The following is a 23,054-nucleotide window of genomic DNA, read 5'->3' as shown; positions in this document are numbered from 1 at the left end:
GTCTTTATGAATTTAGCTGTGCTGTTGTATAGGAGCAGCAGCACTGCAGCCTCTCCGGCTATTGTACTGTTCAGTAATTATTTTGTCCAACTTAATGTTTTTTTGTTTGTTGGAGTTAATGTCTGATTTGGGCATTCGACAGAGAAATTTTCATGTTTTGAAGGTCCTTTCCTGGGTTTTCTCACTGCCTAAGATTATGTAATCAGATTACATAATCTGTATTTATATAGCACCTTTCACAGATAAGAGTGCAATGTGTTTGTGACTACATTTTCATCACTAGTGTGTGGATAGTTCTTTTTACTCTACTTTCCTTAACTGGCCACGAGATTGAAAGTTGACAGTGTCTCTCATCCAAGCTTTATTGTGAGTCAACACGATTAAGTGAAAATTGCAAACGAGAGGATGAATGGGTTTTGATCTGAAATTTTGTTAGAAATAAAATAAAGCTAGTGGTTCTCTTTAGGAAGTGTTCATATACATCAAGTTTCTCCCACGTATCACATGTTGGATTGGGGATGTAACAAGTCCAAAGCGTGAGAACTATTCTAGGATACCTTAATCCCAAGCTGGTCTTTCACTCCTGTCTCGAATCACTCCTCTTCCTTGTCCAAAATGTTTTCACTTCTGTCTGTGTGAGAACAGTTCATTCATATTCACATTACGATGAGCCACTCATACCTCCAAAATTCAGCATTGTGCTTCTTTCCACTGTAGCAGGTAAAACTTTACTAGACAAAGGAGTTAAAATATGTTAAAATAAAAAGTTTCCATGTTGTCAGGAAACTTTTTATTTTAACATATAAAAAGTTAAAATAACTTTAGAGTTTGTGCTCTTGAACCATCATAACTTAATTTTATTGATATGTAATTCTTCACATATGAAACAATCAAACCTTGTTTAAAGTTAACAGTGAGTGAGAGAAATTTATTCAATTTTAGCAAAACGTATTGCACCATATCCCAAAATCCCAACCAAATAAAATATCAAAGAAAAACAAAATTTCTCTTGTTCAGTTAAATCATAAAGAGGAAACAAAGACAAACAAATACACCCACATGAGACTTTTCAGTAAACAGATGCAACTCAGCAGCAATTATTTTGTTCTGGCAAAAGACTTGGGGTTTCTCCTGTGTTAAAATATATATTGTAAATACAATGAATTCCCCATGCACTTTTGATATTTGACAGCAACATTTTTCTGTAATATGATTCAGATCACAAAACTTTGAACATTTCTAGAAACGTGCATATTTTGAAGAGTTGTAGCCTGACTCTTTGGAGGAGGAAGGTAGCATTGGTAAGCCAGTTGCTGGGTCTTTCCTACAACGATCCAGAGCTTGTTTGTAGTTGATCTTCTCATTTGTTATTGGGTCCACAATATCTTTGATATAGGCTGTCTCGGTTTGGATGTTCCTTGCAATAGAATTGTCAATCATTTTGGATCCAATGGCATCTATGAGGGTGACTCTACGACCAGTGGCAGGATCTACCAGCCCCCCAGTCAGATATTGTGCCTCCATGTGACGAATAGCTGAATCTTTTGGCATCCAGCCTTTCTGAACAGCTTCTCCCACAGACAAACACTCTTTGGTCATGGGGTCTTCAACTCCAGTGAAAGCTTTCTCTGCATTAAGCAGCCGTTGGACTTGGCTGTCCTCAATAAGGCCTCTCTGTGCCGCCTTGCTAACTTTGTATCTTTCTTTGTTGCTGATGTCAGTGATGCCACCTGTTGCTGCTTGAGCCTCCAGCAGTCTTTGGGCAGTGGTAGGGTCGATCAGTTTGCACAAGGTGGCATTGCGGATTGTAAAGCAGGTGTTTGTATATGTATCCATTATTCCAGCGATTGGCTGTGTTTCGGTGGCAGTGGTAAGGCCTATTGATGGAGATTTCGCAGATGAATTTGGTGTTTGGGTGACTGAGGTGAATTTGGGTTGCTTGGTTTTGTCACCAGCAACAAGAAGGGCAAATTCTGAGATAGGAAGTTTGCCTTGTTTGTATTGTTGCAGATCATCTTTTGTTAGCCTTCCTTCTTTGATAGCATCTTTGATAGAGTACTGCTTTCCACTCTTGCGATCCAGCAGCACAGATGTTTCTCCATCAGGACCCATGGACGTTATCTCTTCCCAGTCACATTCTAGCTCCTGCAGATGAATGTACTGCTGCCGATCAATGAGGCCCTTAAGGTAGGCATCATAAGGAGACATGTCTTTACCAGTTTCTGGATCCAAAATGGTGATTTTGGTCGAGACATTGGTTTCTTTGGTCCTTGTCTCTGCCTGTTCCTCTTTCTGCAGGTACATCAGAATCTCACGAATTGTGCTGTCCCGTTCATGAATCTTATCTTTCTCGTCCAAGATCTGCCTCTCTAGTCGTTGGACATCTGACTCCATCTTAACGCTCTTCTGTCTGTTCATCTGTGTTCTTTCAGTCATCAATCGACTCTGTTGCTGGAAAGAAAGGCTTGTGTCGTGTTTCTTTCCTTCAAGAGTTCTGAGTTCTTGGGTGAGGTTGTCGTTTTCCCTCACTAGATCATCTTTGGTCATGCTAAGATTTGTCACTTCTCTTGAATAATTAGATTTGGTGCTCACCAAGAAATTGATTTTGTCATTGAGACGCCTGATTTCATCCTCCAAGTCTTGTCTGGCAAATTTGTTCTGAGACACCTGCTCCCTCAGACGATCCCTCTCAGCTTCAACAGCCTGATCTTTCTCCACCCGAACAACCTCCTTATACACTGTCTTTTCACCTGACTTCTCTTTCCGCAGAATCTCAAGCTTGAAAGTGAGATTATGAATTTCCCTCTGGATACGTAGGATATCATGGGTTTCCTTGTCCATGTCAGACCGTAAACCATTTGTCATCCTTTCCAGTTTTGGATCTCTTTCAACCTTCAGCACTTCCTCAACTACTATGCTTTCCTCAACAGGAGGTGGGGCATTTTCCAATTGTGTGATACGTAGTCGGATCTCTCTAAGTTCCGATTCAGCTTGGATCCTTTTTTGGTGCTCATCACTCTCTCTTATGATGCGCTCCTTGTCTTCCAACTTTGTTCTTAGTTGCTGTAACTCCAGATCCATCTGACGTCGTCTTGTTATTTCTTCATCCAGGTTTCTGCTAAGCCTGTCATGCTCCATTGTTAGCCTTGGATCCCTTTGAAGCCGTACAACCTCCTGCACCACAACTTTCTCTTCAGGTTTCTGTCTCTCCAAAAGGAGGAATTTGTTTTGAAGGTCAAAAACCATCTCCTCAATGTTTCGCCTCAGCTGTGCTTCCTCCCGCCCTTTTTTTCGCAAGCGTTCAGCTTCCTTCTCCAGCAGTGGATCAGGCTCGTACTTTATTAATTCTGTGTTGACCAGTTTGGTCTCTATCTTTGACTTTTCTGCCTTCCATTCATCCCTTTCTTTTTGCAGCTGTCTAACCTGGGCTTCAAGAGAGGTACACTGACTGTCTAGGCGGTTCACTTGATCATTTAACCTTTGGATCTCTCGCTCGTTTTCAGGGCTTCTTTCTTCTTTCACCACCTCTTGGAGAACTTCTTTGAATTCTACTTTGGGTTTCTCTGAACGAAGGGCATTCAGATCAGTGTTGACCTGCCTGATCTCCTTTTCCAGATCGGTACGTTGTTTATTCAAATCCTGTATTTCTTTGCGGAAGCGCACAATTTCTACTTCTGTATTTGGGTCAATCCTGTAGATCTCATTTACAATTTCTTTTATCTCAATTCTTGGCTTCCAGTCTTGAACTTCTCTGTAACGCTTGTGTAGCTCAATCACTTCTTGGGACAAAGAGCTATTTCCAACTCTCTCATCCTCCACAACTGTTCGCAGCTTAGCTGACTCAGTAATGAGGTCAGGGTCTTGTTCAATCTTTTTAACCTCCTTAACAATGACTTTAGGCTGAATGTTGGGGATCATTCTTTCAAGTGCATTGATTTGACTTCTTGTCTGAAAGATTTCATCATTGAGGAGCTTGCATTTGTTGTTCTCATCAGAAATGTCATTCTCAAATATTTTTATTTCTTTCAACATCTGTGGATCTTGTTCTACTTTAACCACTTCCTTCTTAACCACTCTCTCCTTGATAGTTGGTCTCTTCTGCTGGAGGATAGAAACTTCTGTCTTCATTTGGATCTGCTCTCCATCTTTTACTCTGATCTCATCTCTCATCCTTGCTATCTCATCTCTTATCTTTGCAGCCTCTACATCCAGCTGTGGGTCTTTTTCAAACTCAGTCACCTCTCTAGTTAGCAGTTTAGGGGTTTTGTTGTTAATGGTTTCCTCCAGGACAGTGATTTTCTTGTTTAAGATCTCAACCTCTGCCTGGATGGTGGTCCGCTTCAGGGCCTCTTGATTGAGAATGTTACTCAATTCAGCCAGATCAGCTTGCAGTTTAGGATCCCGGTAGTATTGCAGTACTTCTTTCTCCTCAACACGTTCCACTCCTCTGCGGCTCTTAAGTGACATCATTCTAGTTTTGTAGGTTTTTAGCTCTGTCTGAGCATGGGTTGTCCTCTCCTTCTCTTCCTCTAGTTCTTTAAACAGACTGTCTAATTTAAAGGCATTTTGTTGCTGGTTTTCAAGCTGCACCTGTTGCTGTGCCACCATTTGAACTTTCTCTTCACTCTGCGATAGAAAAGGCACATTTTGTTTTTATTTAAACACTTTATGGATTTTATTTTCAGCTTAGCTTTAACGAGCAGTTACAGTTTCAAGGGTATAAATGGATTTTTATGACTTTCTCACCTGTGAAATTAAATTCTTTGCCAAGTCTATCTGTTTTTGCCGTTGAATGTTTTGCGATGTTGCTTCAGCATAACGTTTTGTCAGATTTCTTTCCTGTAACCAAAGAGTTTTTCAATAAAAACCTTTTTAAATAAAAAAAACCCCCATTGTGGTAAAACAATATATACCTCTTTGTCGACAGCGTCACAGAGTGTGAGCATTTGGGTCTTCTTTGGAACGGATGTGCCAGCTTGTTCAAGTGTACCGTTGTACTTGTCAACATCAGCCTCATACTCCTACAAAGACAAAAAGCTTAACTTCTTAATTTCTTAGCATATCAAATTATTAATAACTTAAACAGTAAATATTAAATACAGTATTTTCTGTTTTGTTCTTACATTGAGTAGATTCTGCAGGTCTTGAGAGAGGTCAGCCACTCTTTCCATGTCCTCTTCCTTCCGCTTCAGGTCATCCACCACTCGCTACAACATAAATCACAAATTCAGTTCATTTCTATTTATATAGCACCAAGTCACAACACATCACCCTACTGGCCTAACAGAACTCAAAAAGGAATGAAGTCATGTCCCAATCTAAAGACAGTCAAAAATGAAAAAAACTGAGTCACTAACATTGATCAGTGTGGAAACGGTTACAGTGACATTTCTAGGAATTTGGAACAAAAGTGAATCACCATCAGGGCCTATGTTTACAAACAAAGAAAACATGGACAGAGGTGAAGGTTCCTAGGAGGGGCCATCTTACCACTTCTGGTACGATGTGGTGAGATGGTACGGTAATTCCTGGGAGCGGCCATCTCACCACTGGCCGCTCCCAGGAATTACCTTAAAAATACATCAAACAGGAGGTCAGAACAACAATGCAGAAGAAAACAATGATTAAAAACCTTAAAAGCAAAACGACCTGTTCTGAATGCTTTGGAGAGATTTATTCTGGAGATGCAGATGTTTAATCACCTTATTTCTCTGAAGTATGTATAAATTGGGCTGTTGTTAGTTTAGGGGGCAATAGTTTTGGACATTGTTTTACCCCCAACAAATGAAATTATCATTTGAAAACAGATTTCTATTATTCTTATTTATTTTTGGAAAGATAATAAGCGTTGTATTTACTTTCAGATAAATGAACAAAAAAGAAAGCATGATCAGGTAGCTCACTCTACTCCTGCTACTATTTCTACCCTACTTTTTCATGGTTCACATCTTGCCTCACCTTTTGGGAGCTCTGCTTGGCAGTCAGCTGGGACAGATCATCGCTGGAGTTTGTCTGATTTGTCGGCAGGTTGTCCAGGAAGGAGTTGAGGGATTGGCATGTGTTCTGGAAGTCCTTGTACTTAGCTGAAGCTTCTTGTAGCCCATTTTCCCTAAGAAAAGAACCACAAATGTAAGTTGTGTTAACTTCTGCGGAGTCATTTAGTCTCTTAAGGCTGTATGTTTATATTATATATTATGTTAAAGCAGTGGTTCCCAAAGTGTGGGTGCCATTACAGGGGGGCGCAGGAAGCAGTATGGATGAATGTAAAAAAAATAAATAAAAAAAAACAGTTACACAAAAGTGTTTCACTGTAAAGACGGTTTGTAGTGTGTTTTGTAGCGAAGTGTGAAATGAACTTCAGTGGATTTTGAAAACAAAATATGTGTATAGGTTTATGCCTGGGGCTGCACAGTGGTGCAGTTGGTAGAGCTGTTGCCTTGCAGCAAGAAGGTCCTGGGTTCGATTCCCGGCCCGGGGTCTTTCTGCATGGAGTTTACATGTTCTCCCTATGCATGCATGGGTTCTCTCCGGGTTCTCTGGCTTCCTCCCACAGTCCAAAAACATGACTGTCAGGTTAATTGGTCTCTCTAAATTCTCCCTAGGTGTGAGTGTGTGAATGGTTGTGTGTCCTGTGTGTCTCTGTGTTGCCCTGTGACAGACTGGCGACCTGTCCAGGGTGAACCCCGTCTCTCGCCCGGAACGCAGCTGGAGATAGGAACCAGCAACCCTCCCGACCCCATTAGGGAAGAAGGGTGTAAGAAAATGGATGGATGGATGACAATGTGTGTGCCCAGTTGATTTTCTTTTTCTTTTTCGGAGGGGATTTTATTGTAATCCATAGGGGGGCCCAGAAAACCTTTGGGAACCACTTTGTTAAAGGAATTACCGGACCTTTCCTTCAGCTGGTTGGTGACACTTAAGTAGCGACTCTGCAGCTGTTTGACATCATTCCTCTGGCGCAGGATGTCAGGGCAGTACTCCTGGTGGTTTTTCTGCAGGGAGCTGCACAACCTCTCAGTCGCCTCCAAATCCTGATCCAGCTTTATCATGTCATCCTGGGCAGCTGCCACAGACCGCCGCTGGCGCTGAGCACAACAATGACCACACTCCAGTTAAAATATTTCTCAGGATAAAGTTTTGAACCTTTCAACATGTGTTTGCATGATTTTACTCACCTGAATGTCCTCAGCTCGGGCTTGAATTGCATTTGGTATGTCAGGAATTGGACCATCTGCACTCAGGTTTCTCTCGAATCCAGACACAAGACCGTCGACCTTCTGTATTTGATTCTCCAGGTTGAGAGACGCATTTGCTCTGATAAAATAGAGGAAACATAGATGAAGTGCAGGGCAACAAATCAGAACGTAAACTTGGGAATCAAATAGATTTTGTTACATCAAAGCTGTCAAATTTAGCACAAATTTACGGTTTTGTTCATGTGATAATCATAGATAAGATTGTTTCAATGTAATTATATTCTGTGAAACCACTATTTGTCAGCATGTTCCTTTGGTAACAATAAAAGGCTTTGGAGAAATTCAATGTTGTTAGCTTTTGTTGCTGTTGTTGGCTAGCATTGCAACCACACTCACTTCTTGTGGGGCATCATTCTCATATTGTACATATTCCAACTTACTTGTTTTACAAATTATCTCAATTTTGAACTTTATATCAAATATAATTTCTCAAACGTAACGTTGTTGGTCATTAGTTCACTAATAGCCATTTTTTCATAGCTAATATTTGCTAAAAAACCAATTATTTTGGTTATACTTGTGTGTAGATTAATAAGAATTAAGTAGTGTAAATCACAAAAAATATAAAATGTTACTATCTAATTTCTTGTTCCAACAGTTTTTATGAAAATAATTACAGAAATTGCAGTGTCTAAACTCTACGCAGAAGGATGAAACTTGAACCCAGGATGGTCTCCTCCATTAATTTAGATGGTCTTCTCTGAATTTTTTTAATTCTATTTCGGTGGACGTGAATCACATCTGCTTGTTTAATGAAGTGTTTGGTTTGAATTGCTGCTGCATAAATGAGCTAAATTTGGATTTATTGAATGTACCTTTTGTGCAAGTGTTTCCTTATCTTTAGAAAAGACTTACTTCTTATTGTAGAGATCCGCCAGCCTGGCCAGGTTGTCGTACTTGTCATTGGCGGCGCTGAGTTTTTGCGGGAGTCCAGAAGAAGTCCCGTTGGGATCTTTGGACAGCAAAGGCTGCAGGTTAGCCTGGGCCGTCCGTCTCTGCTGCTCCAGAGCGTCCAGCTTCTTGGCAGATTGCTGTATAAAGCAGCAAGTTTTAACGTAAATTAATGACAGATCAGATTTCAGATCTTCTTATCTATAAAACTGTAAACTCTATAAACACTTTACAAAGAAAACAGATGTAGATCATAGGATGTAAATCTACGCTGTCATGATTTTCAGGAGTTGTAGTTTCATTTGTGTTTTTGGTTTTCTTTTTTTTTTTTTTATATTTACCCAAATCTGGTTTTAGTTGAATCCTCTTTGTGTTTACTTCTTGGATTATTAATGTTAGTTAATTACTGTTTCTTTATGTTTACTTTTTAAGTTAGTTTCAGAGTTCTCTCCGTTTCCTTCACCGTTATTTTATTTCTCCCTTCATCTGCCTGCCAGTATGCTTCCTGTCTCAGCTGTTTCAATCTCCTCATTTCCTCTTCCTCCCGCTGCAACTACTCACCTCTGATTAAGTCTTCAGGTTTATTTGCATATTCTTCAGTTCCACACTCCAGTTTAGTTAGTGGCACTTAATTTAATCTGTCACTTCTACCTCTCCCTCCTCATTTTCTGTTAACTCACTGCTAGATTCTTCTGGTGTTTCCACTATGTTCCCATGTGGGTCTCCTGCAATAATTTCCCAATTCTGGGATGAATAGTACATCTTATTTTATTTTTACCGACTATCCAGTGAATAGTTCTTTAACAAAATACTATAAACATGACATGATTCTATATCGTTTATTTATTTTAAGTGTTACAATCAATAAAAATATGCAATTATAATGGTGTGAATTATGATTTTTTTTCCTCCCTGTTTTTATTTTAAACCTCCAAAAAGGAAAAGAGAAACCATTGAGTGAAAGTTCTCTAATGAAACCAGTGACCAACTGAAACCATCAGTGTTTGTGTCGACTCACCTCCTGCTCTCTCAGCTTCTTGGCCAGATCTCCGGTCGGGTCGGTGCGGCTCACCGGGGTTCGCAGACGGCTCAGCATGCCCTGCTCCGTGTTGGCCAGGTCAGAGTCCAGCTGGTCCAGCTGCTGAGCCATAGCTGCCAGTTTGGGGTCTGGTGGAGCTGAAGAAATTGGAACTGAGCGAAGAAACAGTGACGTTATCCTCTGATCGACCTGATTTCAGTGGAAACTGAGGCGTTGTTCACAGATTAAACATCTGAATCGTGACGGTAAGAAGTGAAAGAGAAACACCTGACTGTTGAGCTCGAGAGATTTCTGGTTTATTATTCTTCAGGGACGCTGCCAGAGATGCTCTCCTTCTCTTGGTTTCTGCAAGCTCACTGCCCAAACTGATGAGACAAGAACAAAATGGAGAGGATGAGCGTCATATTTACCCTTTCACTCTCTTGTGAGCTGTTACGCTCCCCTGAACAGGTTGGGTTAGGTCTATGGGCTACACAAAACATGTTCATTACATGTTTTGCACAGAATCATTCTTTTAGTCTGCTCAGTTCTGGTTGTCTTGAGCTCTTTTTAGGGCCTCTTGTCACTTTAAATCCTAATAAGCTGCTACTTTCCACATGCTTACACTTGCATATGAAAATGGCTGCAAATAGATGTACAACTGTGCCTCTTTGAAAAGGACAAGTGGAGCCTTCTGCACAACCAACAAGAATGCAGCAAGCGGTTTCTGAATGGCAAGTCAACAACAAAACACTTGTCTTTTCCAGAAGCCATTGTACAGTCCATACAGTGGTAAAACCAGCTGGCCAAACATGGCGGAGCTTTGCTTGGGTTGCTAGGTAACAGCGCAGTACCCCTCGATTGTGACTCAACATTCAGAAGGCTTTTGAAACGGCTCGTTTTCCAGAAGCCAAGAACCATGAACCTATTGCCACAAAATGGCTGGTTGGTTTTTGCAAACAGTTGAAACCCAAATGGAAGCATAAAAACAGGCAAAAAGAGAATTTTGCCGAGCAGATCCCCTTTAAATATAGTGCAACTTTCTGCTACTTACAGGTTAACACTATCAATGGCATTTGGGTCAGGAGGTGGGATGGCGAAGCAAACTCCAGGGAAGGTTTTAGTTGCTCCATCAGAAGAAATAACTTTCCAGTTGTTGTTGTCGGAGAAGGATTTCAGGGTAAATTTTTCCTCTCTTGAAATAGAACCCTACACAGCCAAAACAATGGAAACGCACTGTAAATCACAGCTCATGAATTGTAAAGATGTTTTTAATCCACTGTTTAGAAACTACTGAGGTATTTGAAGGAGGTCAGGGCTGCACCTTGTCAGTCTCCCAGTCGCACAGGGACACCACCGTGACGGGTTTGTTGGTGGGAGTGCGGCGCAGCTTCAGAGGAGAAATGGTTGTACTCCTTCGCCTCAGGTCGGCCAGTTGCTGCTCCGCAGTGTGGACAGTATTTTCCTCCACCTGGAGAGAAACAAAGCCATTATAATGGAAGAATGTCCTAACCCAATCCTAATCTGTGTCTTCTGAGGTCGCCCTGTCATGGGGCAGTAAATTGGTAAAACAGATGATTTTTGGTTGCCAATTCATTGACTTGTGTTTATTTTTAAGCCTAATGCCATCCTTTTCTTTGAGTGCTTTCACGTTCCTTCACGTCACAAAATGCATTGTTCATTTTAGCTCAGATTTCTAAAAAAGAAATCTCTACTGGTGCTAGAAAAGCCAAAGCATGTGCATCCCTGTTTGCGTTAATCTAGGAATCTCAGGCATCCAGGATAGGACTTAAACAATTAATCAGACAAATCGATTATTTAAAAAGTTGTCAACTAATTTAGTAATTGATTAATCGTTAACTGGAGTATACAAGCTAAGAATATAGCTGATTTCTGGAAGAACACCACACTCAGAGAAGCAATTAAGCCAAAACTGCATGAAATAATAAATACATTTTGCATTTAAGATTTAAAAAACCCTTCTTGATGAGTAAATATGTTCTACCCAAAACTCCCCAAGCGGCATAACTTTAGCTTCATCCAATTCAAATTCTGTAAAGCAAATCTATTTTCTTTCTGTCAAGTTATTAATTGATTAATTAAAAAACAATCAATAGATAAGTCTTACACTTTACTAATGCTACGTCATGCAGAAATAGGTGAGATTTGATGATAGATGTAATTTTTAGCTGCAGATACATCCTGTGCTACAAGTGAAGAAACGTACACTAAAGGAACATTAAATTATTGCATTTTAGGTAAAAATGTGTGTTTATCGTCAAAAAACAAGAGAAGTCCTGTTGCCTTTTACTTGGACACCTTTTAATCCCACCAACACTAATGTAATAAATATGAGTTCCACTGGCAGATTATTTCACTTACAACAAAAGATATTTCTCATGATATTAGTAAAGTAATCTCTCAATCGAACTGGCACTTTATTTCCATCAATATTAATGAATGGTTTCTTAAAGCAAGCTCCCATATCTGGCTGAAAAGTTAGTTTTGTCCTGTTTGAAGATTTTTGCACCAGAAACTAAAAAAAAAAAAAAAACACTTGGAAAGGTTTTGTGTTTTTGCAGTGGTTAGGAAGTAAATGAATGTACAACAGTATAAAGTATTTGCACATGTACATTCACAATGACAAAGACAATTCCTGTTGATATTTGACGTCAACGTTGGTGGCAGGTTTGCGGGACAAGCTGGACCAAGTAAATCCAAACCAGCTTTAGTCCCATTAAGTAAGTCCCAACCCTCTTTCTTCTCTCACCGTCTTACCTGAAGCTGCAGCAGCGACTCGATGTTGCTCTTCGTCTTTAGAGACTCTGGACTCGTGGTGCTGTTGAGTTGACTCAGTGTCTCTGACAGCTTCTGAGAGTCCATTTGGTACTGGAAAATGGACATTCACTTGTTATCACTTATAAAAACAAGCTGGACAATTAGGACATGTGTACACTGTAAAACGTTTGAGCCGCATTTAGTTGTGTCGACTATCTTCCACTCTTTAAGTCGAATAAATTTAGCGAGTTTTAGATTTTGAACCTAAACGTGTGACTTTGTGAAAACTTTATAAGTTGTGTTGAAGTTTTATTAATTTTGTCAAAATCTCTAAGAGTTGAATAAACTGGATTTTTTAGTTTAGCACTTAAAAACTGAAATATGAAAAAGACAGGAGTGGGAACTATTTCCCAGAATGCTTAGCGGCTTGTTTCTGTATCCTGAGATGGAAGAGCGTTACATTGATCTGACTCTTGAGTTTTATTAAGGCAAATGTTTATTTTAAAGCTTGAGGATAATGTTCTGTTCACACTAAAATTCATTGTGATGTTTAATAATTAGGTCAGAAATTTAGTTCATGCAATTTGAAACATGAAGTTAAATTATTCTAAAGTAAAATAAGTTGTTATTTTAACTTGATATTGTGAGTGAAATAATAGAGAAATGTGTCTCTTTAACCAGGTGAGGACAGTTTTTTCTTGCATATTGTGAAATAATTATTTGGTTTAAATTGCAGCATTAAGTTGAAAGTCACAATTCAAGATAAATTAACTTTAAAAAACAATGTTTAGAAAATTTGTCTCTTGTTGTTAAATCAACTTCATGAACTTTAATTTCTGAGCTAAAACCAAAACAATTTTCTTGTCGACTTAAACTGCATTTTTCAGGCAGCAGGTGGACTTTCATTTTTAAGATAAACCACCTTCAAATGTTTTACAGTGTAGCAATATTGTGTTTTTACAAACTTTACCTACCTTATTGAATTCCTGTATATTGTTCAGATGTTCTTCTTGACATATGCAGAGATTCAGGAACTTCTGCCACTCGTTTTTCACAGCTCTATTTTGGGCCTTAAAGTAAAGAACATATTTGGTTTTAATTCTCAGTCAACTTAAAAGTTTAAATTTAGATCAAATGTTTGGTTTCAGTACCTCTATTAGGTGGCTGGCTGGGTGTTTCAGGGAAATGTATGTTTCTCCCTCATCCTCGAGTTTGTTCACTTTGCCCTCGTGATCCAAAAGCTCTTTGTTCTTGAAGTTCTGATTGAAAGAATATTACAAGTTATTCTGAACATGCAATGCCTTAAAATTAATAGGATGGTTAATTGATTTATATTAGGCAGCCAAGAACTTACACAACAAGTAAAAAGTCTAAAATTACTACAAGATGTTTATGTGCAGTTCAGCAGAAGACACAGACTATTGACCCTTGGTAACTACGTCACTAAATAATTTGAGGCGCCCGCTGCTGCCTCCTGCCTTTAAGCACTCTGAGCCGTTCAGAGGAGGCGGGGGGAAAAGCGATGTGCGGAAGGTGATGTGGTGAGCCTTCAAAATAAAAGCACGCTAGTGGAAGATTTCAAAATTCTTCACAACTGAGGTGAAATGATTGAGTGGGACGATTGTGACCCTCTCCAATATTCGGAGGGGGGGGGTGGGGGGGGGGCGGAGACACGTCCTGAATTCACACCACGTGATTTATGTGTTATAAACGGTGTTTCCCTTTACACCGGAGCAGGATTAAAAACGTACAAAAGACAAGATGCTTACCATTTTTTTACATAGATGCTAAGCTACATGACGGTGGTGCAATGTTTCCATGGTTACTAATGGTCAGACGCTCCCACCTTCTCCATAATACGATATTGGATATATTTCTAATATTTAGGAATATATATATTTCCAATATATATTTTCTTATCCTGTACAAAGCGTTCGCTGCAAAATCCGTGATTACACCGAGGACTGACAGTTATTATTAACAGCTGCCGTTATGATTAACGGCTGCTATCCATCGCCGCTGTATCTTTTCTCATTAAAAGTTATAAAATAAAATGACAAGTTTGGTTTGCATCCTTTTCTGTTTGTACAGCCGACCACGCACCACTCTATGACCATTTTTAAAGTGAAATTAACTAAATAAAAGCAACATTCGACAAGCTGTAAAGGAGCGCATTGGTTCCTTTGACATCCATCATGGCGGAGTGGGCGGAGTTCTGGAGGACGCGACGTCACGTACACAGAGACAACGCTATATACGAGATATATTCAAAGACCCATTTTGTTCCCTTTAACTCAGTCCTGACCTCATACTGCAGGCGAACACCAGTAGGATCCGCCATTTGATCGCTCCAGTCCTGCTTCTTGATCTTTTCCTGCTCTTCTCCGAGGAAGGTCATCTCCTTGTTGCAGTCTCTCATGTGCTGGTAGAGGGTGCTCAGATATTGGCTGCGTAACCTGGATTTTTCCTGAAGGAAAACAGCTTCATTTAAATACTCTCCTCTAATTTAAATACATGTTATTCTTAATCTGAACAATACAGGTATAGGCTACAATGAATCTCTTAGGCCATGTACACTGCTCTAAGGTTTTATGTAATGGATAAAATAAGATCAAAAACGTTATGCTTGTTTAATTTCAGATATATCCAGCCCAATTCAGTTATAAAAATAACTTCAATAAATACAAATAAAATTAGAAAGGTTCTATAATCTGGCTGCAAAAGTGTGCAGACTCTTAAACGAATCAACCGTGTCCTGTCACTTTTAAAGGTTTAACGACAGTTTTCTATGGTATAAGTGGAACCTGTACTCTTTCATTAATATTAAGGAACTATTGACTCAAAACAAGCCATTTATTACAAGTATGCCAAGATATTTGCTCTAAAAATTACACAAAAACTAACTGGCACAAATTTGTGTTTTTGCAGTTTAAATAGAAAGCAACACTCTTGCTCATTTTTAACCTGAAAGCGTTTGGTTTTAAAACACTCGACTCACCAGCATAGTGTTATATTGCCTCTTCAATGGCGTGTATTTCTCCTGAAAGACAAGGCAGCAACATGCTGGGTAAACTATCCGTCTCAAAGTAAGACAGAGGAAAATGGAAATGCTTCCTGGAAGTGAGCTTCGGTGCGCACCTTGCTGCCAGCAGAGCTGACGCAGAGCTGTGAGTTGTAAGCCTCCAGCTCTTTATGCAGGATGTTCTGAGCGGCGATCTGCTTCTCCAGGTCCGCCAGCGTTGGGCCGTACTCATCTGAGCTCAGCGCTCTCTGACAGCAGAAGCAGCACAAGAACTCGGTTAATAAATGCTCGTTTTAAGCAATACCATTAAACATAAATGGATGTTTCATTTGGTTTTGGACGAAGTGGTCAGAACTTACTTCCTTCTGGGCAAAAACAGGCTCCCAGTTAATTCTGGGCATCCGAGACACGTCTTCAATTTGCTCATAGAGCCTGACATATTCAGCTGTGTCTCTTGACCATCGGTCGTGTAGGTCGTGAATGCTGGAAGGGAAAAACAAGGGCAAAAAGAAACGTAACAATAAACAAACAAGCAAAATAGACTGCAAAAAACAAAAAAAATCTCAAGTATTTTTGGTCTGATTTCTAGAGCAAATACATATCTTAGTAAAATAAAACCAACTTATAGTGACTTTCAGAAAGAAATTTTACTTTTCCAGTAACTTCTCTAAAACTTACTAGTTCTGACCACTAGTAAGTTTTACTTTTCTAGTAAGAAAAGTCTAGGTGAATTCTATTAACTAGAAAGTTGTTTTAAGTCAATAATTAAACTCTTGCAAAGTATTTTATTTATAGTAGGAAAAATGTCTTATTTTAAGTGGAACTAGCACCTTTTAATCAATATTTAGGAATTATATAGGAATATAGGAATTATACTTAAAACAAGCTGCTTTACTTTGCTGAATAGTTACTGTAGTTTAGTTTTGTCTAAGTTAAAGTGCATTAAAATGTTTTCACCGGAAATTAGACCAATAATACTTAGTAATATTTTAATATTTTTGCAGTAGACTGATTTCTGTGTTCTTATCAAACTGAAGCTCAACAAATTTTCTTTGTTTTTGTCTCATGCACTCACTCGGACTCAACAGCTGCGACGTGAGGGTAGTTGATCATCTTGAGGTTGCCAATGTCCAGAAACAGCTTCTCCAGCAGACCCTCTGCAATGCCCAATACACGATTGATCTCATCCTTGTGCTCAAATTCTTTCTCTTTCTTGTCATTTTCGTTATCCTGGTGAGTAAAAAATAATAATTAAAAAACAGAAATCGATTGTGAACGATGAAAAGTTATAATTGCACAGCTTTATGTCGAAGCATGTTTCCCTTCTCACCACTATCAGCAGTTTTTCAGCCTGGAGGATATTTTCCACCACTTCGTCAGAGTCCTTCTGCATCTTGGCAACCAGCACATTTGCACTGGTGGACTGAGACCTGCAGACAAAAAGAGTCCAGTTAAACTACAAACATTCAAATTACACCAACAATCACTGATTAAACAGTAGCTTATAAATATGCTACATATTTTCTTGTGGTTTTTTTTCCCGTCTTGCAAAGTATATTCAAATGAACATGTATAATTTTATACAAAAACTAATAGTGAATTTCTTTGGTTAAGGATGATTTTTGTCTGACAGCATTTGTTCTAAATAACTTCAGGAAAATAAATTGGACTTTTAAGAAAATCACAAAATATCCTACAGACCATGTAGTTAAATCTTTACTCAGATCAGTCACTCAACCTCAGACAGAATAGTTCAAAGTTTCATGAATGTCTTTGCTCAGACTATGAATATTTTGGATAATTGATCACTTACAGTCTGAACTAAAGTATAAAAAGAAAAGACAAATTTGTGTTGTACATCAGAAGATAAAATTGCAAAACTAACATATTGGTAATGACCAACTGACATTAAAAGTAATTTGAATACCAACTTTCGTAATGATTTACTGAAAAGGTACATTTCATAAAAACTTAAACAATGTTTGCATAAATACACAGGAAAAATCAAATGGTGAGCAGAATCTGCTGGTTTTTAACTTGATTTGTACTAGCCAGCTCGATATGCTAGTGCTAGCAGGTCATTTTACAACCCTGTTTGGTGTGGATGCTATAACTGAGGGAGGAAGACCACATCCTCATAGTTAAGGTATAATTTACAGGAACTGCTGTTAGTGAAGCTGTTTATGCTAATGGCTAATTTATGTTAGTAAAGGCAATTTAAAATGTGAACTTGGTAATGATTAAAACGTCATTCAAGCCTTTTTTACAGCAAACTCACTGAGACAGATTTAGGCCTGTTGCAACAAGCAATAAATCAATTAATTGATCGCATGATCAATTAAAACAAGCTCAATAATTTCCTTATTGTTTTTCTCAAACTGGACGACAAAAGTTTTCAGTCTGGTGTTTTAGTCTCAAGTAGTACGTTTTTTGAAGGACAATTTTATTTACAGAGACTTCAAAACTCACTTTATTTGTTCTTTTATTTATTTGTTTTGTATATTTAAAATGTCTTTCAGTTGCAGTGTTAAATGTTTATTAGAATATTAAGCTTATTGATTTTTGAGAATGTATTTGTGCATTATTACCTGAAAATTGCCTTAAAACAACAATATTATAATGATTTGTAACTTCTGGGACAATGTAACACCCAGTAAAAATGTTTATTATGGCAATCCCAGACGCAATTCTTCCTTTAGAAAGAATTTGTATAAATTAATTGATGAATCGTTCGAAACGTTGAACATTTGAAAAACTCAGACTCAAACAGTAGAAAAAAAAATACACAATTTCATAGAGTTTGGTGAAGAATGAGTTTAAATACTTATTTTTGTGGTTAAACAGTGGGCTATTATTAACCTGATGTTGCAATAAATCAACGGAACACGTCTCCCTAACGTAACCATGGCAACAGAAACCACGGCAACCGGTTTCAGGAAGAAGACAAACGCGCTTCTTTCGTTTCGAGTGTAATTCCTGCCGTTTCTTCCGGCTCAGGAGCGAGGCGCTGTTGCCTTTCTGTCCCCGCTCCCTCTGCGGGCCGGTGCCGGTTCCGCTCACTCAGCAGGAAAAGCCGGTATAAGAACAACGTCGGTGCTGCGCTGCCGTCTCTCCCAGACCGAGCCGATTTTCTCATGATTTCAATACAACAAAGTAAGAAGAATGTGTTTGTAGTTTTCAGAGTTTGGAAGAAATGCTGGATGACGAAATGGATGACAGTATTTTTTTTTTATGTTGCAAATCTGCTCTTAAATCTTAATTTTACCTTAGTTTGAATCTGCATTCTTCCGTTTACCTTCAGCCTAAATTTCTCCATCGTGGGACGACAAGGAATATCTTTATTATATTGTATTCTTCAGTAACAAAGCATAAACGTCAGATCTTACTCTGTTGTTCTTATGGGAGGCATCTGACAGACTATGCAAACCAAATTTTCATTTCTATCTTATCTTTTGACTAAAATGCTTTCCCTCTGTGTTTTTGCTTGAATTTAATTTTCAATTTTCTTCTTTTTCTCTATGCGGCTTCATGTTCAAGTCCATAACAAGTGATGTAGAACAAAAAATAAAATGAGTAAAAAAAAAAGCCTTCGATGCATGGAGCCAATAAAAAATTATTTAGTGTAATTTTATAAAAGTGTGTCTTTAAGGAGGGTTTAGTTGTTTGGCATCCTTGCTAGATGGATGAGGGACATAGTGACAGTTCACACCCTCAGATGTTCCTGCAGAAACACAGTCTACCTAAGGGTTCTTCCTGTCTTCACACAAGGTGTGTTTTCCTCAAATACGGGTGCAAATGTAGTCTTTTTCAGGATCCCCCATGATCTCAGTGCAAAGAGTTTAAATTTAAAACGGTACAGATTACAGTGAGCCCTTTCTGAAGCTGCTTACACGTTATTGTTTTGTGTGTCTACATGTGCGGAAATGATCATTCTGCGTCACTTTTGACACATCCCTGTTTCTGCTCTCCTGTTCACTAATTCAACTTTGTCTTCTTCTTTTATAAAAAAAACTGCATATTTGGAAAAAAACTTTTAATTTCCTATCAGCTGTTTTGTATATATTTATATCTTAAATGTCTTCATTGAGAGCAAAGTGTAATCAAACTCTGCTTGTTTTTGTGCTCAAACTGGTGAATAGTGCACGTATACTGGAATCAGATGTGTGTAATTAGGAAGGCATTTTGACACTTTCTTCTTTTAGACAAATTAATCAGAAAATAAATCATGGCAACTATTTTAATTTTACTTTCAAGCAGCCAGCATGCAGAGGTGAGCATCCAGTTAGTGTATCTTAAGATTCAGTGATATTTTTATTGGGTTGTTGTTGTTGTGTTTTCCAATGGCATCATGTCTTCTTACACACTGCAAAAACATAAAATCTTACCAAGTATTTCTGGTCCAGTTTCAAGTGAAAATATCTTAGTACACGTAAAATAAGACAAAACTAACGTACAAGTAACTTTACAGGAAGATAAATGAGCTTGTTTTAAGTGTATATTTCCTTAATATTCATGACAAAATACAGTTCTGCTGACAGATTAATTCACTTATAACTTGGGTTAAAATGTCTTGTTATAAGTAACATAATCTATCAGTGGAACAAACACTTAAAAAAATGATATTAAGGAATAATTTACTTTAAACAATCTCCTATACTGAAAAGTTAATTCAGTGTTTTTTCAAGCTTACTAAGAAATTTGCACAAGAAACCAGACCAAAAATACTTGGTAAGACTTGTGTAAAAAAAGCAACAGGAAAATATCCTAAATACGTAAGGAGACACGTTGTTCCCAGTTGTTTGATTTAAATCCATGATTAATTAAATATGATTGAAAAAACCCATAAGATTTTGTTGCAGCATTCATGAATGGATGTGGGAGGGAAGTTAAAGTGCCTGAAAGTAGGAGAACAAGACGAGCCACATAACTGAGGAGGGCTGGTCTGCATTTCTTTAGCTGTAGTAGTTGTGAGGTGAGAAAATCTGGTAGAGCAAACACTCCCTGACTGGGTTCGGCTCACTTTCCCCTCCTGACTCACCGGGGAAGATTCTTCAATGAATCGCAACATTTGTAAAAAAAAAAAAAAAAAAACGTTGGAGTTTTAATTTATTTAACTTCAAAGTGACTCTTGTAGATTGTAGAAATATTTGATTTTGCTAAATCATGTCAGTAGGGACTGTAATGCAACAGAGAGATAACACACACACACGCACACGCACACCCACGCACACACACACACACTGTTTCCATCACATCTGAGAGCTGATGTCCAGAGATACTCTGCAAAAACAATATATATATATATATATATATATATATATATATATATATATATATATATATATATATATATATATATATATATATATATATATATAGTATTTTTGTTTAATTTGTAGTGATTACACTGAAAATAAGTCAAAAATAAAATACAATTCACTTTTTGAACAACATATACTAGCCTGTTTTAAGCCAGGAATTATTAAATCATGATGAAAAGTACTAGTACTAGTTAGCTGATTATTTCACTTATAACATGAACTAATGAAAGTAGTATTTTTTTATTAATATTGAGGAATTATTTACTTCAAACAAGCTTCTAAATCATGTGGAAAAATTACCTGTAAGTTAGTTTTGTCTTATCTTAAGTCTAATAAGATATTTGCACTACAAACTAAACAAAAATACTTGGTAAGAATTTGTGGTTTTTGACTTTGGAGGTCCTACAACGACAACAAATTTGCTTCAGTTTGTGTGAAAGCGTCATTATTGATTGATTAAAGTTTAATCTATCGTTATGTTCCTGCTGAAATACGACAGACAGAACTGGAGTGTGTAAAACACCAATATACAGTGAAACATCATCAGTGTGAAATACACAGAGTTACCTGCTTTTATAGGCACAGAAATATTAGCTATATTATTAAAGGATAATATGTTAGTTTTAATGATAACGGTTGAAGTTTAGTGGTTGAAGAGCGATCATTAAATGAAGGATCATTAAATGAACCATCATTAAATGAAGGATCATTAAATGAACAATCATTAAATGATAGCTGGAGAACCAACACCCACTAAGGAGAAAGGAAAGCAGCCCAGCCCTGTTCACATCACAGCAGGTGATGAGGTTGTGAGGTTGGAAAGCAGAATAAAAATAATATAATATATATATTTTGTTTCCGTCAGAAAACACGCCTCACACTGTTCACACAAAAACACAATCAGTGCCAGCCACTCTCCATAAGCTGCAGGGAGATTTACGCTTCACTGCTCAGTTTTTCCTCTCACTAATAAATATGTTCAGTGTTTGCAACACAACTGCTGAGGGATTTAAGTTGCAGATTAGATACAGAAAGCTTGAAGAAAAGTACACGGTTGTTTTGTTTAGCCTTCCTGAGCCCCGTCCCAGAATAAGCTGCAGAAGTCATTCCTTAAGTGTCCATAAAGGACAGAAGATGAAATTTACGCCCAGATATCCTCCATTTCTGCATTCATCAGTTACTATACAGGGGAAAAACTCACCTGTTCATCTTGCTGGTGCTCTTTGAGTCCTTTGACTTAAACATCTTGGACATCTTTGAGGTGGAGAGGAAACGTCTCCCTCTCTGTCGTACTCCTTCTTCGTCGCTGTCTTCCTCACTCTGCGTCTCTCCTCTTCCTCTGGTCCTTCTCAAACAGACAGTGTGACACACCAGTCCATATTCGGGGCTTGACGCCGCCGGCTCCTCCCAGTCAGGGTAACAGGTGTGCCGCCGCCCAGGTATCAGCCCGGTGCAGGAGGACCAGCCCGACCTGTTCCTCGCTCTCCTCCTTCACGTTTCCTTTCCTCCGAGGTTCTTCAGTCTCTCAGATCTTAGATAGAAAACACAGATCATTAAACCTGTAAGGCCTGATAACATAAAGAGCAATTAGAAAAATGCAGATTTTTACTTTAAATTAACTGTTATCTGTGCTTCATCGTATAAAAAAATTATTTTTGACTCACCTTGCTTTTTAAATTAGTTTGTATCGTAATTAATCCATCAGACTTTTACATTCATTTAGTCATCACCATCAAAAACATCTAAGTTGCAACTATTTTAAATATACATATATATATATATATGCAGCACATTTACTCAGCGGATTTTTGACAAAAGTACTTTATTAGGTCAACAATTGTATCAAAGATGATAAATTTGTCACTAAAGCAGTGCTCTGCATGTTTTAGATGTGCCACTACTTCAGAGCAGACGATCCAAATGATTGCATGACCTGTTCTGCAGGCATCAGGTGCTGCAGACGCCTGTTAATCACTCATAGATTCAATACAGGTGTGTAGCAGCAGGGAAACACCGAAAACATGATCAATATCAATAATTTTTTATTCAGTGGGTAAAAAAATCCAGAAATGTTACTCAAGTAGGAGAAGATATACTTGATAATACAATTAAAAGTACATTGTAGTAGAAGTTCTCCTAAAACTGCTTTTTTTCCAAAAATCGTTACTCAAGTGAATGTAACAGTAAATGTAGCTAGTTACTCCCTGCCTCTGCTGACACCCTGACGGCCAGCGCTGTTACGTAATCCCGTTATCAGGAGGTTCGGGTCGCCGTGTGCGGCGGACGGACCGACGCTTCACACCTACAGCTCAGACATGTCTGGCATCCAGGGCGTCTCTGCAGCCCTTCATCAGCAGAGGAGAACGGAGAGGAATGCAGCCGGGCAGCTTTCTGCGCCGAGCGAACAGTCGCTGCAGCCGGGCTCTCTGGGTGTGTTTACCTGTCTGGAAAAACAGATACTTTTAATGTTGCTAAGATACTACATGTAATACTGTGGCTACTCTGAAATACAATGAAGGAGGTGGTCAGCGGAACCACGTGTTGATTTATGAGGGTTTCTCTACAGGCTGCAGGTTTCATCTCATTTACACTAAACATTTGGAGAAAATTTGATTTATTTTCTCCCACTACATATGCACTGTGAAATTTTTTCACTTCAAAAACAAGATGTATTAAACAAGTGTATTAAGATATTTCTACTGAAATATCTTAATACACTAGGCGCTTTCAGCCAGGGACTGATAAAATGCAGGAAATCCTTTCTGCCT

General features: G+C 38.4%; 1 protein-coding gene and 1 long non-coding RNA gene across 2 annotated transcripts in view; one reads left to right on the top strand and one right to left on the bottom strand.

The window, feature by feature from the left end:
* LOC122830246 overlaps positions 1-16,125 on the top strand; it is a 28,457-nt gene extending 12,332 nt beyond the window's left edge. The window contains exon 3 of the long non-coding RNA XR_006370497.1: positions 16,054-16,125. This is a non-coding gene — a long non-coding RNA (uncharacterized LOC122830246). The remainder of the gene's footprint in view (positions 1-16,053) is intronic.
* Positions 840-22,172, bottom strand: LOC122830242 (envoplakin-like). The gene is made up of 23 exons (XM_044115454.1): positions 21,951-22,172; positions 21,488-21,817; positions 16,296-16,395; positions 16,041-16,195; positions 15,325-15,448; positions 15,082-15,213; positions 14,942-14,983; positions 14,249-14,410; positions 13,095-13,202; positions 12,918-13,013; positions 11,944-12,054; positions 10,490-10,636; positions 10,220-10,374; positions 9,454-9,551; positions 9,166-9,338; positions 8,112-8,287; positions 7,176-7,314; positions 6,892-7,085; positions 5,959-6,109; positions 5,124-5,207; positions 4,914-5,021; positions 4,747-4,839; positions 840-4,626 (listed from the first exon to the last, which is right to left on the bottom strand). The coding sequence occupies exons 2-23, from the start codon at positions 21,538-21,540 to the stop codon at positions 1,240-1,242; spliced, it is 5,988 nt and encodes a 1,995-aa protein (XP_043971389.1). The 5' UTR covers positions 21,541-21,817; positions 21,951-22,172; the 3' UTR covers positions 840-1,239.
* Positions 22,173-23,054: the final 882 nt, after the last annotated feature.

Source organism: Gambusia affinis, linkage group LG04, assembly GCF_019740435.1.
Source record: "Gambusia affinis linkage group LG04, SWU_Gaff_1.0, whole genome shotgun sequence".
Lineage (NCBI taxonomy): Eukaryota > Metazoa > Chordata > Actinopteri > Cyprinodontiformes > Poeciliidae > Gambusia > Gambusia affinis.
This window is presented reverse-complemented; position numbering and strand designations above follow the sequence as displayed.